The sequence below is a fragment of the Lipotes vexillifer genome, unplaced genomic scaffold (genome assembly GCF_000442215.2).
Source record: "Lipotes vexillifer unplaced genomic scaffold, Lipotes_vexillifer_v1.1 scaffold368, whole genome shotgun sequence".
Taxonomy (NCBI): Eukaryota; Metazoa; Chordata; class Mammalia; order Artiodactyla; family Lipotidae; genus Lipotes; species Lipotes vexillifer.
The window spans coordinates 293,885-314,668 of record NW_006770215.1 but is presented as its reverse complement, the minus strand read 5'-3'; the positions used below and the strand labels follow the sequence as shown (position 1 = coordinate 314,668).

Genomic DNA, 20,784 nt, shown 5'->3' with positions numbered 1-20,784 from the left:
AGTGTGAAACCTAAAGCCAAACACCCAGTGATATTCAATAAATGTAAATTGGTAACAATTATTAATTTTTAAGTGTTAAAAAGCATCTAAATAAACGTTCCTGCAATTTGTATCCCTTTGTAAAATCGAAATCATCATAAACAACATAGAAATATCATTAAAGGGTGAAAAAATTCTTTTTAAGATTTGTCAGGTTTGAAACTATTTGGCACTATATATAGATAATAAATATGAGTTGTATGGCACACAAGTAACCCAGCATTGTGAACCTTTCTTCTTATAAAGATTCATGTGCACTCTTTAAAGAGTCAAATAAAAAATAAATTACAAAAAATTCTTCCTCCTTCTGGTCTTCTCTCACAGGATACCCATTGGTTTATTCACTTCAGCTGAAAATTAGATGCTAAAACCAAAAGCATAGTTTTTCTCTAATCATCCCTTAAAATACTCTAGATCTTCTTATGCAAAGTGAGGTCCATGTACAAGCAGCATCCTCAACATCTGGAGCATGTTAGAAATGCATATTCTTAGGCCTCACCCCAGCCCTACTGAGTCAGAATTAGCCTTTTAATAAGATCCTCAAGTGACTCATACACACATTGAAGTTTGGGAGGCACTGGCTTAAGTGTGTATAAATCACTTCAAATTCTCCACCATTCAAAGAACATACAAATGTTACCATGGGACAATACCTAGATATTTTTTTAAATAACCCCAAGTTGACCTTTTTATTATTAATTCAAAGATAAATGAAAAATTTAGAAAAATGAGGTGTATTTACAAAATTATTCTAAAATAAAAATATTATGACTTGCTTCTGAACTTAAGCTACTATTATATTTAAAATAAATGTTTTAAATACATTTATCAAAGAACATCTCTCTATCATTAAATTATAATTTTTTATGACAGTTACCAAGTACTTTCTCTTAGTGCTTCATGCACAGTGTCTCATGAGACACTAGGAACTCAATATTAATTAAAATTAAAACTTTAAATTCACATTTTATTCTCTGCATCATAAGATGAATACATGTACACTTTGTATTTATTCATATGAATTTATACTGTATAAATTCTGTATAAATATTATGTACTTATGGTTTCTCACAACTTACAATTTTGCTTTGCTGTTGCTTTCTTTACTTTCTAAACTTTGTCCTTTAATATTTATCAACAGAGATACATCCACCAGCATTCTGCCCTTTAATGGACATTCAGTGCCTTCAGGTCAAACTAAGGAAAACTTCGTTTTCCTGCAAATCTTACTTTTGTTTACTTAGTTCCAAGTTTTATTTTTCTAACTTTTACAACTTCAAGAACTTTAATTACATCATTTTTAATATCTGCTTGAATCCCACCATGTGATCGCCTTTTTTTCTTTAATGGGTTTTATTTGGAAGATGTTTCAGCACAAAGATTGTGTCAGTAGTTTAAAATCTGCAGAAACTTTATGCAAGGATACCTTAGAAGTCTCAAACGAAAGAAGGAAAGTTTTAAAATCCGAATATAAAAGGAAGACATGTTTATTTTAGTTTGGACAGCAAGCGGAGTAATCTCACATCTTTCACCTACCTCAAACAGATCATGTTTAGCTGACATGACTGTGGGTTCCATGAAATTAATCTCTGACCTGATTCTTTTTTTACTGCAGCAGTGTCAGCTTTCTATCCAGTGGAAAATGTAGCTTCCTAGTGTGTGCAAACCTGGAAAGGTGAAGAATACCCACTCCAAAAAGGGCAAAGTGTCCTGATTTAAGAACCAAGAGAACTTTTTAAAGAAGTTTACTTTATAATTTTCAAGGCAGTGTGGACAATATGTCTTACATATTGTGTGTAGGTAATTAAATATACATACATGCAAATGCTACTGATTATAGAAAAAGTCATATTTTGTGTTTCATAAATGGCATAGAATTGAATGGAAGCAGACTAACTGTAGAGATTTTAAGAAGAAATAAATATTGCACAAACTATAACCCTCTTTCCTAAGATTTTCAATTATCCATTTCTGAAAAATATGAACCAAAATGAAGTGCCTCTCTATATTTTCTGATTATTAGAGGGAAAATATTACATACTAGAAAACTCCATTTATTGGAAGGAAAGTCAGCATACATTTCTACAGAAAGAATAAGCCAGTTAGTCATTATCAGAAATAAGCCAGTTAGTCATTAACAATTGTTAATTGTCCCGATAATGAGTTCTGTAACCTTGGAAAGAGGGCTCCTTTTTAGCCTCAGGTTTCTTATACAAAAGGGAGACCTATTTTTTTAATTTAAAAAGTGACTTTTATAAAAAATTCTCGTGGAAAAAATTTGCAGTTATTCTATGTCAGTTTTTTATAAGCTTTCTGAAAATGTGTCTCTTAGTGCATAAGAGAGAGATTCAGTAATCAGATAAACACAGTATATTAGGTTTCTACTGCTGCCATAATAAATTACCATAAACTCAGTGGCTTAAAATAACACAACTTTATTATCTTAGGGTTTTGTGTCACAGAAGTCCATCAGGAGTCTCCAGGGGCTAAAGTCCAGGTGTTTGCAGGGCTACATCCCTTTCTGGAGGCTCTTGGGAAGAATTCATCTCCTTATGCTCTCTGGCTTCTACAGGCTACCACATTCCTTGGCTCATGGCCTCTTCCTCCATCTTGAAAGCCAACAGTGGCTGGTCAAGTCTTAACATCACATATCCCTCTGACCACAACCAGGAAAGGTTCTCCACTTTCAAGGACTCATATGATTAGATTAGACCCGCCCAGATAACACAGGATAATCTCTTTATCTCCAGGTCCCTAATTTAATCACACCTGCAAATTCCCTTTTGCCTGGTTAAATAACATGTTCACAAGTTCTGGGGATTAGGGCATGGATATCTTTGAGGGCCATTATTTTGCATACCATAACTAATATTCTCTCTACTCTTTATCAGTAGACATTTTGTGAGCATTTCTCAATACAAAGTGTCGCTTAGGCCTGCTTAGTAGAGCAAAGTATTGTGTGGGGATCTTAAACATTGAAAGTTGCTTAAATTCCCTGGCCACAACCAGTACACTTTTTAAGCATTTTTGAGAGTTTCAGATGACAAAATGAACATGAAATGGATAAAATTAAATTTCTGAAGCAGACTACCTTTAAAGACAGGAGGTCCTGATCTAAAAGCAGGAAGAGTAGAACTGGAAACTTAAGTCTTGCCTGAATGTGAAAAATAGCAATATCTGAATAAATGTCATTAAAGACGAACTAAAGCTTGCGTCCATGAATAGGAATGTACTAGGAATCCTAGAAAAAGGGAGCCCAACCAGCAAGAATTTCGTCATCCTCACCAGTGCCAGCAAGGAGATCAAGATGCAGAACCTGGTGAGGATGAGTATTCTGGTCATCAGACATAAGTTTTCTATGTCAGCATAAACTCTGGGAAAACAGGGACTATTTTTTGTTGTTACTGGCCCAGCTCCAAGCACAACGATTGGCAATGAAGGAGACATAATATTCAATAAATATTTTTGAATATTTTTTATGCCAGGTTATGCCAGGTCTAAATGATAATTCTTGAGTTGCTGCTTATACAGCCTCAGATACATTGGGGATTAGTTCTTTTTTAAATTTTAATTTATTTTTTATTGAAGTATAGTTGAACTACAATGTTGTGTTAATTACTGCTGTACAGCAAAGTGACTCAGTTATACATATATATACATTCTTTTTCATATTCTTTTCCATTATAGCTTATCACAGGATGTTGAATATAGTTCCCTGTTCTATACAGTAGGACCTTGTTGTTTATCCATTCTATATATACCAGCTTGCATTTGCTAATCCCAAACTCCCACTCCTACCCTCTCCCACCCCCCTCCCCCTTGGCAACCACCGGTCTATTCTCTACGTCCCTGATTCTATTTCTGTTTCATAGATAGGTTCACTTGTGTCATCTTTTAGATTCCACATATAAGTGATATCATATGGTATTTGTCTTTCTCCTTCTGACTTACTTCACTTTGTATGATAATCTCTAGTTGCATTCATGTTGCTGCAGATGGAATTATTTCATTCTTTTTTTATGGCTGAGTAGTATTCCATTGTATATATGTACCACATCATCTTTAGGGGATTACTTCTTTATCTCTGAGAAGGCCATATATTCTATTTATTCTCTCCCTGCTCCTCCAAATACCCATGATATATATCTCATAGGACTAGGTCAATTTCTTCTGAAAAACAAGCTGGGACATTTCTAGTAGATGCCCATTGAGGTCATCCTTTCTCCATGTTTTTCAATTAGATAATAATAGAATTTGATAAGCTAAATAATAATACACATGCTACACAATTTGAGTGAACAAGGTATCTTCTTCATGCCTAATTCACCTTTTCATCACAGAGCATAGTGCCATGAAATAAATATACATTGTCAGTAGAACCATAGCATAATAAAATTAAAAAAAAGAGAAATGATCATAGCAGTATTGCTCATAAAAGCACCAAATTTAAAAATTTCCAATGGATAAATAAATTATGACATTCATACAATGGAATACTGTGCAGCAAGAAGAATAACATAAAGTACAGCTACATACAACAAAACAGATGAGTCATACAAACAGTGTTGAATTAAGGCAGCAAGACACGGAATAACACATGCTGTGGGGTTTCATTTATGCAAAGAACAAACATGGCAGAACTAAATTATATTGTTTATAGATGTGGAGGTTATAAAACTATAAAGCAAAACAAGAAGATTTTTATTAAAAGAGTAAGAATAGTTTTTCCTTATGGGAGAAGGGCTGGAGAAATAGATGTCTTGACTGGGAAGCAAAGCCAGTGAGAGTCAGTCTATTGGTGGGCAGATTGGACTATGCTTCAGAGGTGATGGCAGTATTGTTTTCTGATCTGGGTGTTGGTTTTGTGGATGTCAACTCCATTAATGTTTAGTAAATGTTATATAAACATATATGATTTATGCAGCTTTCCGTGTCTATATTTTACAAAAGAATTTTAAAGAAAAAATTAAAAACATTTAAAAAACTGTGATGACTCATGTTTCTTTTCACACTGAATGGATGAGATGGCGTGTCTTTTGAAAACCAAGTGGAACAATATTTTTCAAAAAATTAAGTCAGAAAGAGAAAAACAAATACCGTATGCCAACACATATATATGAAATCTAAAGAAAAAGAAAATGGTTCTGAAGAACGTAGGGGCAGGACAGGAATAAAGACGCAGACGTAGAGAATGGACTTGAGGACATGGAGAGGGGGAAGGGGAAGCTGGGACGAAGTGAGAGAGTGGCATGGACATATATACACTACCAAATGTAAAATAGTTAGCTAATGGGAAGCAGCCGCATAGCACAGGGAGATCAGCTCTGTGCTTTGTGACCACCTAGAGGGGTGGGATAGGGAGGGTGGGAGGGAGTCGCAAGAGGGAGGAGATATGGGGATATATGTATATGTATAGCCGATTCACTTTGTTATAAAGCAGAAACTAACACACCATTGTAAAGCAATTATACTCTAATAAAGGTGTTTAAAAAAATTGCCACAGTTACCTAATTATTTATTCACCTGTAGATAGTGCTCTTGTGCATTTTGGCTTCTAGATCAGTGTTATGTAACAACATAATTTTAAGTGAGTTCCTACATGATTAGGAAACACATTTGCCCTTTTGGTAGTGTAGCAAAGGATTAAAAAAACATCGGAGGTCCCTAAGCAGACTCAGAATTCAATATGCCACAATGTAGGGTGACTATCAGGTAAAAAAAGGCAATCCACCCTCAAGTTTATAATTTAGCTTCTGTTAAACTATATGAGGCAATTTGCAAAGTACTGACTTTCAGTTTACCCATTAGAGCTGCTTCCACCTGTGCCTCTCCTCAAATTATGCTGTCATTTCTCAACTCATTAGCTCAAGGACATACAAAATAAGCCATAACCTTTCACTGATTTTTCTCAACGGGAAATTGTGTTATTGAGTTTAGTTTGTGAATCTCTTTGCCCCACACTTCCTTAAAATTATCCTGTTTTTATCTTTCTACTATAGAATTACAAATAGCAAATCAAGGCAACCAAACATAATTCCTTTTCAGAAAGGATTTCATCCTATTCCAAATAACGTTCTAATCATTGAATAAGATGGCTATCTTTAATATTGATATAATAACTCTTAGTTGGTAACTGATTAAAGACTATTAAGCAAACCTTCCTAGCAATGCAAATCCTTTATATTGACCTAAAAAGAATCTTCTGTATAAAACTGGAAGATAACTAAGCCAGGAATTTCTCATAATTGAGTACTCTGATGCTAGCTCCTTCACAACTATTAGCACCTTTGCTCACTTTTGTCTTAGATTCTTGTTTGTTGTTAACTGGGGTGTGGTTTAGCATCTCTATTGGAAAATGTCTGGGATTGTTTGTTTAGTCAAAATTATGGTGAGGAGTGCTACTGTATGGTGATTGTCCTGCAGTGTCTGGGAGAGGCTTTTCCTGCCCCAAATGTCAGTAGAGTGTGTCTTCTCCAGCTTTGATTCCCCAGCATAGATCATGAGGGCAAGATGTTAATTTAATGAAAATATATCAAATAATTATTTGTTAAATAAATGAACCTGGGACTATTAGCATCTAGGGATTTTGGTGAAAAACTTCATTATTTGCTTTTCTTTTATGCTCCTGTCCTTTCATTTAGAAAGATCTTTTAAGTTTTAAGTTAAATTCTACTCCTTTTTAACCGTCCCTGGTCAACCAACTCTAACTATTCTCCTGCTTCTCAGATTTCCCTGATAATCATATCTCATAACCCTAATTTGTTTATTTGTTATCTATTAACTTATTCTCTAGCTGTTCCATATATGTAAATATTGTCTACTTTAAATTTGAATGATAAGAAACCAAAAAATCTATCTCACAATTTTTATATTTATAATTTTATCTGTACTTCCTTTAGGCAACTTAGAACTTCCAAACTTGTATCATATAGTTACTTATACAATTTCATCTTTCCTTGAGCACTAGATTTATATATATTTCACATTTCACCCACAGACCTAACAAAGATACCCCAAATATATACAAGTAAGTACTTCTTAAATGAATGAACATCCTTCAAGATATCAGAAGTTTTGCCCCTCTGCATCCACAGTTGAATAACAGAGTGATGAGACAAAGATAAAATATCCTGTTCCAAAACACCTGGGTACTAACAGCCTGTGTCACTCTAAGATAGGGACCCATGCTAGAATCATTCTAGCCAAGACCTACAAGACATTTCAAATCTAGAGAGACTGGGCAGAAACTTAATAGTTAAACCTGTCTACCTAATTCAAGAGATAGCCGAAATGATCTGGCAACTTTCAAAACTATAATATTATTTCTAATACAACTCTTCCAGTCACTATGAACAAAGTCTCTAAAGGGTTCTGTGAACTTATTGCTTCAATCTAGTTATATCTAGATTAAAGATTCCTGGTCACATCTTCTGAACCTCGGACTAAGGATCATGTCTCTTTATCTTTTCCTTGAAAAAAGCTTTTCCCCAGCATCTTTAAAACCCTCTTGCCTTGCTTCAGTGTTTAATTCATTGGCCTTATAAGACACCTTGACAAGACCACCGGCCTATTAACACTAGTTCTTATAGTACTTAGAACAACACTGATCATAGAATTAATTCTTTACAGCTGATTTCTCATTATTAACCTGAAGAAACTTATTTAGGGAATACCTGTCTCACAGTTAGCATTATCTCATTATTTCTTCGTGAACTGGAAATAGGGCTCCATAAATACAAACTAAGCTCAAAGTGGAGTGTTTGAGGATAAAAAGCAACAATGGAAATACAAACAGTGGGAGAACACTTAAATAGGTGAGAAAAAAACCCAAAAAACAGGGATCAAAATAAACTAGTTTAAAATAAATCATCCAACTTTTCCAATACTATAGCAATAGGGTCCCTTAACAAAAACAGAGGATTTTTACCAAATTTCTTAGCCAGGTAGCTCCACACCTTGGTCATCCTAGGGTTTCATCCCGCAAACCACTAGTTCTCAACTACCACCCATTTCTTTTTTTCTTCACCTCTACATTGAGCAAACCTACTCCTGATCTCCTTACCTCTTGGCCAGCCGTTTCACCTTCCCAACAATGGCATGTGCACTGTAAATGATCAGAGTCAAGAACAGGACGCTATCACTCTAAAGTTATTTTCAGCAAGTTTCAATGTGTGCTCACTCATCATAAGATATATGAACAATAGCATGACTTTGTTAAACCAAATTAAACACTCATCATTCATAAATCCTTACTGAAGTCGTATGTTTTTAAACCTGTCTACTCTTAGTTTTTCTCTCTCCTGCTTGTTTCTTAATCTACCATATTAGAGTCAGCGACCGTGTGTTATTCTTCTTCATGTCCCCATTGTCTGGCATTCAGCCTGGTATGTAATATGTGCTAAAATATCAACTACAGCTAATCTTTCGATATGACCTACTGCTTTATACATCTACTTATAGGTTGATAGTTAATACCACGGAGTCTAAAATTTTGTTATATTTCAAATTAATGTACTTTGTTTGCTTTTCTCTAAATGCAACCCCTAATACTTCTACAGATTTAAATTCATAAGCATGGAGTTTTACCATCCTATGGTAACTTATAGATTTTATAGTACACTCTTTTTCCCCCAGGCAATTATACATAAGTTAAATAAGAATAACCACAGACAAAAATAATAGCTCTAGCACTGAATGTCAAAGAGTGTCACTTAATATTTGCCATTTTTGTCATGACATTGTATCAAATGTCTACCACAAACAGAAAATTCTCTTAATCACATGATGATTTTATTTTAAAAGGCAACAATAAATTTTCCAAGGAAACCTTGCTAAAAATGTATTTTGAAAGTAGTATAAATAAGTGGAAACTGATTCTTTCACATCCGCAAGCTCACTAATGCCCTCGAACATTTTTAAAACAAAATTTTAAATATTAAGAGCTCTTTCTTTCTTTAATTTTTTCTCAACGTTTCAGTAAGCTGTGTCACGGAGAGGAAATGATGCAACAAATGAGTAGCAAGGATAAAACAGGTCTATCACAGTGAGTTCTAGCCTCATGCTGTGTGAAAAACAAACCAAGTTTTCCCTGTACAAAGCAGGTTGCCAAACAATAATTAACTTTGTTCTTCTAGGTTAAAAGATTGTATCTTTAACTTGTTTAAAGAAAGACCACATGCTGCAGCCCCTGTCACAGAAACTAAGTTAGAAACTATCTAAACGATATATATTTAAATGTAATATTCAACTACTTTATAAGAGAGACAGACTGTGTGGTTTATGAGGAAACAGCTCATTTACATCCCAAAGGATCTCTCAAAATCATAAATTCCATGAGCCTTTGACAGCTTGACTTCTGGCATGGAGATGTGGAGATGTTTGATCTTTAGAGAGCATGACTTGTAGAGAGAGAAGCAGGACTTTATTCATTACACATTTGCCAAGGATATTCTTTTCAACTTCCTTTGAAGATGGAAAATACTATCATTTTGGACGAGGAAGTTCATCTATCTCTGCATAACCCTCACTTGGGGCAATACATTTTTATGTGACATTCAAATAAGTGCTTTCTATCAGAAATTATGCATGGTACTCATATTATCCAGAGAAAATAGGAACTGGGGAGAGCAAAAAACTTAACTTTGATGGATCTTCCTAGAACTTTTAAGTTGAATAGAACCTAAACTCCATAAACTTGGAATTACTGTATGATGTTAATGCATAGTCACCAGATGAAGTTTTCCCCAATTTGCTCTTTCTAAATGTGTTACTTTAGATAACATATATTTTTAAAATACATTAAGCATGTCCCCAAAGGGTTTCTTTTTATTTGAAGGAAGAAAAGAAAATAATAATGCTTTAAACTCTGTAAATATAAAACCAAAAACTTAGCTGGAAAATCTAAACTATCTATGCATTTTCTTTCAAACTGATATATTCAACCCAAAGGTCAATGTAGATGATTTTAAAATTGCTTAGTTGTACCATTTTAGGTTTCTCTCATCTTTAACATTGTTAACTGATTAAAAATTAATGCAAACAGCATTGGAGGCTTTAACTCTCCAAGGATCCCTAAGCCTTTAGAATAATAGCTGGAATAGCCTCAATTCATTTTTGTATTGTAAAAGTAGAATGATTTTTAAATTACAGTCCCAGTGATGACCAAAAATAAATAGGAAAAAAATTAAGAAGTATTTAAGCTAACAGAACATTTTCCATGGGTACTGTGTGCTTAGGGATGGGCTGGGGGGAGGGCGAAAGAGTCAATATTACAAATAATAACAAAAGGAAGGAAACGAAAAGCTATACGGAAAAGCTTCGTAATGAAACCCAACTAGAGCTAACACTACCAAGATATACTTTCTGTCCACTTTCACTACCTATTTTGCATCATGGATGCTTTGAACAGCTAAAAATATATATATAATTTGCCAATTAGCACGACCGTGTAAAAGTTGGAAAATTTCCTCTGGTCATATTATTCACCATTAACCGAGGTTAGCCAACTAGTGTATGTCCCCTCCCAGACCCCCTATGGTTAAGTAGTGAAGCTAGTGCTTAAACAGGATTTCTGACTTGAAACTCCACACACTTCCTACTTTATCACACTGACTTCCCTCAGTTCTGCACTTTTTCTCTCTGATTTTTAATTAACTATATAAGTCACTGGTTTTCACACTCTTTCTTCTCTTTTCTAAATTCAACTTGACCAGTAAAGAAGATGATGTTTAGAGTCGGTCTGATCAGGTTTATGTAATATCTGCCTTTCAGCCTTTCAGAATTTCTGTGATATTTAAAAGACATATTCTTTCAAGACTTTGGCACTTAAGACCCTGATAATAAACATGATGTTCCTGACCATAGCAATTTTTAGGACTATTTTTCTTGCATCATATTGACTCCTTAGGTTTTTAATTTTTCCTCAGGTTTGCACATGGACCATCTCAAAAATGATCTGTTGCTCACTAATTTCTCTAATTAATGTCTCTAATAATATTGAGAAATGTCATGAAACTAAGCAAGAGATTCCCACATTATAATGAACATATTTGAAAATCATTATTTCCTGGTCTGTTATTACAAATGTAGATTTCTGGACCCCTCTGTCTAATATGAGCATTTTTTGGTTTCCATTTCAATAACTACAGACTGTTCAATTAGGGGGTAATTTGCACTTATGAATAAATTTGGTGGCCAATAGAGTCACTGATCTTACATGCATTACAAAATTTTTTTTCTTTAAGTTATTTACTTCACTAAAAACGTCAGCTCTGTACTTTTCCTTTCTAACTATTATGGAGAAGCTTGAATATTTGCAGTAGACAGAAAATTATAATGAAACTCCATGTACCCATCATCAGTCCCAATGTAATCAATTATGCATGGTACTCATCCTACCCCACCCACACCTCACCTACTTTATTCTCTGGCATACTCTGTAGAAGCAAATTTCAAGCATGTCATCTCATCCATATTTGAGTATGTGTATGTCCAAATAATAAGCAGTTTTAAAATATAACCACATATATGCACTAGTATGTATAAAATGGATAACTAATAAACCTGCTGTATAAAAAAAAAATAGAATAAAATTCAAAAATTCAAAAAAAAAAAGAATATAAGAATCTGGCTAAAATCCTTCTTTTGACATTATTTGAACTTATTCTGCCAAATAAGAAGTCTTGTCAAATCTTGACAAAATATGAATAAACTGAAAATGTGTTTGCTTGTTAGAAACATATATGCTCATTTTGGAACACGTTGGTATTTTTCAAAAAGATAATAAATCATTCTATTAAAAAAATAAAATAAAATATAACCACAATATTATTATTCCACCATAAATATAATTTATTAATATCATCTAACATCCAGCGTCTATTAAATTTCCAATTATTTCATAGATTTTTGTGTTTTGTGTTTTTTTTTTTTTTTTTTTTCCTGCGGTACGTGGGCCTCTCACTGTTGTGGCCTCTCCCGTTGTGGAGCACAGGCTCCGGACGCGCAGGCTCAGCGGCCATGGCCCATGGGCCCAGCTGCTCCGCGGCATGTGGGATCTTCCCAGACCGGGGCACAAACCCATGTCCCCTGCATCGGCAGGCGGACTCTCAACCACAGCGCCACCAGGGGAGCCCCCTTTTCATAGATTTTTTAAAGTTTGTTTGAATCATGATCTAACAATTCTATACCTTGTAATGGGTTGCTCTGTTCTTACGTTTCTTTTCATCCACAGGATTCCTTGGCATCTCCTTATATTCCTAGTAACTTATTTGAAGGAACTGGGTTGTTAGTGCTGTAGAGGTTACCATAGCCTGGATTTTGCTGACTGCATAATATGGTGTAGTTTGTAACATAGTTCTCATCCTTCTATTGCTTGAAAATCCAAGGTGGTGTTATTTTTCTTTCATTGATTTTCTTTTCTATTTTTCTTTTGCTTTTTCCCCTGTTTTGTTTTGAGTCAGAAGGGTCAGTTCTAGATATCATTTCTTTTTTTTTTTAAATAAATTTATTTATTTTATTTTTGGCTGCATTGGGTCTTCATTGCTGTGTGTGGGCTTTCTCTAGTGGTGGCGAAAGGGGGCTACTCTTCATTGCAGAGCATGGACTCAAGATGTGCGGGCTTCAGTAGCTGTGGAGCGCAGGCTTCAGTAGCTGTGGCAGGCGGGCTTAGTTCCTCCACGGCATGTGGGATCTTCCCGGACCAGGGCTCGAACCCATGTGCCCTGCATTGGCAGGAGGATTCTTAACCACTGCGCCACCAAGGAAGCCCTAGATATCGTTTCAATGGTTGGTTATGTTTTACCTTATATTTCACCAACATTTTGCCTTTTTGTGGCTTCCAGACTTTTACCCGTGGGTCTTTGCATTGCCCTCTAGTGCTACATAATGAGAAAATCCAATCTTAAAGGACTGAACACAAGTCTTTTCATTTCACTATGCCTCTTACCATCATGGTTCTCCTCTTCTGAACGTACTGGCTTGTCAATGTCAATTTTAAAATGTGTTCCTGGAGCTAAAAATGATATTCTGTATGTGGTCATTGCTTCTCTTGATCAGGAGAACATAACCCAGAAGTGATTAAGCTTTGAATCTAGTGCTTCATCCTCTTCCTCCTCCCCCATCCCCAAGTCATCTCCACTTAGGCCAGAGTAGCCACTTCTGGTTTTGGCAAGATAAACACAGATGTGGAGGTTGTATCTTCTCCTGGTCTTAATTTCATCATCTGTTGCTCTGGGTTATCTAATTTGTGTGCATAGTTATTAAACATTCTGGCTGTGAATTTTTAATTTTTTTTTTCTTGAGAGCAACAATGGGTACTCTTATGCAAAGCAGGGCAGTGCATAAACTAAATGACCATTTTTGCTCTAAATTTTGAACGTCAAACCCTCTCAAATGTTTGTGACAGAAGCAGTAAAATGTGGTTAAACTAATAGGAAAGAATTCCTTACATAGTACAATAACCCTTCTGAACCCTTAGGTTGTATAACAGTTTAGAAGTTGAGAGTTTGACATCGCTTCTCTAACTTGAAAAAAAAAGAATTTCCTTTAACTACGTATTCTAGTAAATGTTAATTTAATTGTATATAGGCTCTCTACCAACTTGAATCTATTGCAGAAAAATTTGTATTTTCCGGGCTTCCCTGGTGGCGCAGTGGTTGAGAATCTGCCTGCCAATGCAGACGACACAGGTTCGAGCCCTGGTCTGGGAAGATCCCACATGCCATGGAGCAACTGGGCCCGTGAGCCACAATTACTGAGCCTGCGCGTCTGGAGCCTGTGCTCCGCAACAACAGAGGCCGCGATAGTGAGAGGCCTGCGCACCGCGATGAAGAGTGACCCCCACTTGCCACGACTAGAGAAAGCCCATGCACAGAAATGAAGACCCAACACAGCCATAAATAAATAAATAAATAAATACATTGTGTATTATTTAAAAAAAAAAAAAAAAAAATTTGTATTTTCCTATATTCTGGAGGTAGTTGGACGCAGAGAACACAATTATATGAATGTTATTGTAAAACATAATTTGACTGTGTGTTAGTTTAATTGGAAATTTGAAAACATTATCTATTTTACCAACTTTTAAAAAAGTCTCCATGTTTTTCACAAAGCTATTAAGAATTAACTAAACTTTACTGTCATCAAAATTACCAAAAAGTATTTTTACATAGTGGTATATTCTGTCAAATAGATGATGAAATTGGTAGTCGGAAGTTCATATGAACCTCAGAAGGGGAAGCTAACTATGGCATTTGTCTAGGAATAACTGGGCCTCTGAAAAGAAGGCAGAAGGCTATTTATAACTCTAAACCTTAGCACTGTTTGAGTCAGATCCAGTCTGGGGCCTGATCTAACCTACCCAATGTAGCAGGGGCCAAACCAGAACAGGGGTCTAGTACAGGTCCCTCCCAACCTCTGAATTAACACCAGGCTGACTATTAGTCTCACGCAGCAAAAGGAAGTATTTAACATGCCTCTGGAGTCAGAGATCTGAGTGTGAATCCTAGCTACACCATAAATAGCTGTGTGAATTCAGGCAAATTTTGAACCTCTCTAAACCTCAGCTTCCTATTCCATAAATAGCAATAATAAAAGTATCTATCTCATTTTGCTGTCCTGAGGATTAAATGGTCATGTTACATTTGACATATAATGTCTTCTGAATAAATATCAGTGGTTATTACCATTATCATTATAATTATTAATTTATCATAGCTAGAATCAAAGATATTGTTTCCCTAAAGTCCTTTGGGGTTCAACTTTGTTCTAATTTTAGTTCATCTGTTGCTCTGTACCTGAAACACAATTCCATATCTAACATTACTTCCTTTCTTCTGTCAGATGAAGTAAGCCAGCTTGGAATATGCACTGAAAATCTATGTGAGGAACTCAGTAAGGTTTACAGATATGCCGTGCATTATAGTTGCGTAAGCACCACAAGAAACATGAACTCTATCCTCAGACCTCCCCCAATTATCAGAGACCACGAGAGAGTTGGATAATCTCCATGACCTTCAGTTTTATAAAAATTGAGGTGAGGACAGTGGACTTAAGCTTTCTAAGGGGCTACTCCAGCTCTGTCTTAAGTACTACAAGGTGTCTGCTTGCTTTGTGATCAATGGATGAGAAGAATAATCAGTATATGTCTAAGGCTACTGATGCAGTGCTTACATTTCAATAATGTATCCAAAAGTGGCAGCAAAAGAAATATAACAGATGAGAGGAAAGAATATTCCAGGTTGATGGAACAACTTGTACCAAGGCTCTGCACAAAAGTACACCTCTTATAAAAGACTGAAAGAAGGCTATCGTAGCTGGCGCACAAAAAGTAAGAATCATGAAGACAAAATGAAAGGTGTGTAGTAGAGCAGCATGCAAGAAACTTTGGATGAACACAGAGAATGACTGTGGTACCAACCTTAAAAGGTAAGCTCATCTGAGTTGTCAGTCTACTTATCATTTGAGAAATATGATTAATAAGTCATTCCACAAAAGGAAAAAAGTATATAACTAATGCGATGTTCAGATGATATATATCCTATGAACTGTTAAAGCCAGGGAGTAGGAAATGCCCATCACCTAGGAACTAGATGGCGTTTTTACATTTTTAATTCATTACTAATTCAATGATTTGTTTTTAGAGGTGACAACAAGAGGTCTTCCAAGCACCCTTTAAACTCTCCATGGGGAGAAGACAGAAACATAAGTTCTATTCCATAATCTGGAATTTTCCTGTAAAAACATTTATGAATCAAGTGCGAAGGTCTACAGAGCATAATCCACAGGCAAGTGAAAAATGTTTTGGCCAAGTGACCTGAATCAGCTGGCAGTTCACGCCCCATGCAGAGGTAGGGAACATATTCACAGGTATCTTAATAACTTGTGCAGGGCTAAGTGAGACATTTTTATAGATAGCTGTCTTTAAGACCATCTAAAGGTCACATGATGCAGCATATCTAAGGAATAAGAAAAAATGCTATTTATATTTAGTTAGCAAATTCTGACCTAAAATTGGTAAAGAGGAAACCTGATATCCTCTTAGAGAAATGAAAAAACACAAACTAGATTTAAGGGAGCTGGCTTCTAATCTTGGCAATGCTGTGGTTTTGAGCAAGTCTCCAAATATAAGAGTTACAGTTTCTATTTTTGCAAAATGGAGATAATAATGCTAACTTAATTGAATTCTGTGAGGTTTAAATAAGTACACACACATAAAGTCCTGAGCAAAATACCTGATACATAGAAATCTCTCTGTAATTATTTCTATTAATTTGGGATACTAGACTAAATTTCTTAGTGGAAGATGCAAGTAAGACAATTCTCATTGTAAGTAGTGACTGAAAATCTTAAACTCTGAAATGACCATGTGCCCATACTAATGTCTACCCAAAGAGCCAAAACCACACATTCTCTTTTTTCAGTTATCTGATTAAAAACAAACCAGCTCAGCATTAGACTTGGAAGCTGTGGAGAGCACCACCTGTCTGATTTGCTTACAGCTGTCAGAAGCAAATTTTAGATCCACCTCCAAAATTTTTACCCCAGCTAGAACTGGATTGTGCCTGTATTCAAAACTCTTTAGTTGTCTTAAAGAGAGCAAAATATATATATATATAATTATATATGTACATATATTTTGCATATATTATATTTGGGCGAAATGATTGCTATCATGATCGAATAATAAAAATGTTTTAAGGTGTGGCACATACCTTTTCAGAATAAGCTTTAAAACAGAAAAGCATACAGCTTTTCAGTATAAGCATGAAAACAGAAAATATTTAATATAGATTCATCATGTAGAGGTAAAAGACATGAGTGCATGAAAAGAATCAGAATCAAAAGCTTAATTACTCTATTTTTAAAACCATACTGATTTAAAGTGATTTCGTGCAATTCCAAACCTTGTCTCTGAATACCCACCAACATACATACAAAATTTTTAGGTATATAAATCTTATATGTGTGTGTGCATATTTATATACTCGAGTTAGAAAGGAAAACAAATTTAAGATCTCCAATTTGATATGTCATAAGCAAAATGCTCAAAATCAGTTCTCTAAGTTTCAACATTAAATGCAACATTTTAAGTTCATCGTGGTCTCCAGCCTTGCATGCAAACCTTGTAATTTTTGCTAGGTAAGATATCAGCCCTAACGTTGCATGACCATAGCTATTTATAGAGGTATGGGTGACAACTGTTAACTAGTGGGGCCTTTGGCACCGCAAATAGCAGTTTCCACATGCAAAATTTCAGAGAAACTTCTTTTCACTCCCCAACACACAAATCTGCCAGCCTCTCAGCTCCCAAACCCACTTCTTTGATCCCATATAGAATCATCCATCAAGATAACTATCTAAAAGCAACATTTTAAGAGGACACATTGACCATCAATGGGATTGTCAATTTCCACCTTTTTCTTTTTTGTTTTCCTAGTTGATACTATTGGAAAATGCTAGCAATACCTTCAGCCGTGATCTCAGTCATGGTGGTTGGAGAAAGGAAAAGGCAGGCAAAAATTCCGGTCAAGTGGCCCTTTGCAGAATAATTTAGGTTTGGAGAACTCTGATAGGGGGCTCTGTGTGAGAGCGTGAGGGCTCTTCCTTTTCCTGGCTGTTTCTGCTGCTCCTTTGTTGTCCTGTTGAACTTTGTCTCTTCTCTGCAGAGTTCTCCCCCCCTGGAAACAACCTGAGCCCTTTCCAAGCAGCACTTGTGGCTCAGGCAGAAGTATCAGCTTCGAACAAAAATAGCTTCATCTCCCTAGGACTCTTCAGCACTTTTTTTTTTTGGCACTCTAAGGGAAACACACACCAGCTCTCCAGCCCCAAAGAGAGATAGGCCAAGAAAAGGCAAAGGAACCAGAAAGTACCGTCTAAGCCCCTACAGTTTCCCTAAGATAATTACAGATTTGGGGGTCTATGTCAGAAAACATGAAATAAAGAGTTGAAAGTAATCTTATCCGTGATAGCTCAGATTTATTCTTAGTGCCCTTAAAGCTCAGAACATTCCTCATCCCCTTATTTGGTGTGGGGAGGATCCTGTAATGCCTACCCAAGGCAAAGGGGAGGGTAGTCTTGTCATCTTCTCCAAGTTGATTCCCTATTGGTCTAAATCCATTTGGCAAGTGCAGTTATTTATATTGGGCTACACTTAAAGTGGCATCTATTAAATCCTAAGGCTTTCCTGTAGGAGATTAAGATTATCCAAACACTGGCTAACAAGAAATATGTAATGTGAAGTTATATTGACACTTGAGAACTGATGAATTACTAGATTCTTCATTCTTTTTAATACTTTCATGAAAACTAAGTACCTGAATTTACCTATGAAGTAAAAGAAAGGGAAGGTGGCATAAAGTTTGGAAGCCTACAGCTCATATTTTAGTAAAAGATTTCAACTTTTCTCTATTTCAACTTCAAAAGAATAAAATAAAAAGGATCATAGCACTAACAATTAGCCAAATTGGCTGATTAGCATTTCACCTTCCCACTACTAGACAGGTGTTAATGAGCAGAGATATATTCAATAGCTGGCAGTTAGAAGGAGGAGTATCAAAGGGCATTGATAATCACACACTCTAGCCAATCTGTGAATAATCAGGGGTTGACTACACTTACCTTTTATTTTACTCTCATATTCAACCTAACAAATGTTTGTGGTTTAAACTTTTAGCCTTAACTTGTTGGCTTTGATTGTCAGAACCTCTTGAATTTGCATGGTACTTCAGAGATCAGAAAACAAAGTCACACATGTTGTTTTAATATTTGAGACTCAGAAGAGTGCTACAACAGTTATTTCCTTTGCCTCCATGTTGGCAGCTCTGTATTTACTGCCACAATTCCTACAATAGGAAGTGCTCATATACCAGCTGAATAAATGGGTTTGGAAGTAAGCAATCTTAATTCACAAAAGAGGAAATAATTCCAGGTAACTCTCATGATTTATACAAGATTCTACACCTAGGGCTGGGCTTGGGGCTTTTGACTACAAGTCTGATATCTTTCCAGAGAAGTGAGACTTTGTTGCAGACAATGCCATTTGTAGGCAAAGGGAGGACGACAAAAAATTAGATCCACCAATGGATGGAAAGATGCGAACTCCTAGCAGCAACCCCCTGGAGCCCTGGGTTCGTGCCTACTTTTTAAGGTGGGGAAGAGGAGCCCCCAAAAGTGGAGCTCTCCTCACTTTGCCCCCAAAGGCATCTCCATTCAATATCACCACAGTGCTTCCAATTTGAAGAAAACATTGTGCTTTGAATCTCCATTTGGCAGTCACTTTCATAGTCTTTCACTGTAGTTAATTGATGAAATAGTAATTCTTTTCGTAACTCATTAAGAACTTACATTAAAAAGTTGAAACAAGACTAGAGAGCAAGACCAGTGATTGATGTTACTCTTAAATTCCCAATCACTAATTTCATGTCATACAGACTAGGAAAACGAAGAGTAAAAATATTCTAGCTAAACATGTTTATAGGATAACAAGTTTTAACCCATTTATTGGATGAGTTTATGAATTTTCTTAGATATTAAGAAATAAGTATATTTCTCATTTTGAAAAGTTACTAGAACTCCTTCAAATTATTTGAAACCCAACTCATAAAATGTCTTTGCATTTCAAATGAAACTCTGAGAAACTTTCCAAAGTGAAGCAACTGACATTCTTCTAAGGCTACGCAACGCATTCTTCATGACAAACAACAAAATATTACAAATAATACATTTGTCTTTCTTCATTTTTTTGGTCGTCTTCATTTTAAACAGGTATTCACTTTAAAGGAACACCAGTTCACTGGAATCTTTCAACATGACCTAAAAGTGGTGGTTCTCTCTTCTCAGTGATAGCTTCTGATGTACTTTCACATTTTCCATTGCTGTAGGATCAGTACAGATAGGCTTATCCTGGCTTTGCATATAGGGACACTTGTTCCTGTATGCATTATTAACTGGCCTGGTCTTTATAAGTCAATGGCAAACCATGAAAGCTTGTTCTCCTAGAAAATGTTTCATTTTGTCCAAGCTGCTTGTCCAACCTGATTATACTGATAATTATGCCTTGTGATTTTCACTAGATATTCTAAATATTCAAGTTAGCAGCCAAAAACATTCATTCTTAGAGCATTAAAAAAAAAAATCTGGCTGCTCTGTCAACTATTATCATAAACTAACAATCAGTAAGACATATTATTTGACTATGAACAAGATATTTTCATCCAAACTGAATTTCAGAATGTAAAAAGATTCAGGAGGCAAGGAGAGAAGTTTTTTGATGATTTTTGGTTTCCACCAAAAAAAATCATAAAACAAAAATTAAAAAAATTTTAATTATTTTAAGACCATACTACATTGTTTTGTTCAGTGCCAATTTGTGTTTTTTATAGAGCAGTGAGGAGAGATATAAATAGAGGTAAATAGCTATTTATCATCAGTCACCTCTTTTTCAAGGACTAGGGATTTTTGAAAGAAAGTGAAGTTTTAGGGTTACTTCTCAAGGTCTTCTGTTTATTAATTTACAGACATGAACAGCTTATACTTGAAAAGCCTATACCTAAACTGGTGTTAAACAGAAATAAAACAGTAAGAAATGTGTACAATATTATATGTTTAAACTGAGTGGGAGTAAATTTATGGGTATTTAATTAGGATAGAAAGTGCTCATTCCTTGGATCTTAAAATAGTGATAGGTGTAACTTTTATGTGTGTCTAAGTTTTCAGGTTCATTTTTTTTTTTTTTTTTTTTTTTTT

At 35.4% G+C, this 20,784-nt stretch overlaps 1 protein-coding gene across 1 annotated transcript in view; it reads right to left on the bottom strand.

The window, feature by feature from the left end:
• The window catches only part of TRDN (triadin), a 377,023-nt gene extending 359,328 nt beyond the window's left edge, over window positions 1-17,695 (bottom strand). Inside the window, exon 1 of the mRNA XM_007446048.1 lies at window positions 17,506-17,695. Coding sequence (XP_007446110.1) covers window positions 17,506-17,527 — 22 coding nt within the window. The 5' untranslated portion in view covers window positions 17,528-17,695. The remainder of the gene's footprint in view (window positions 1-17,505) is intronic.
• Between the last annotated feature and the right edge of the window lie 3,089 nt (window positions 17,696-20,784).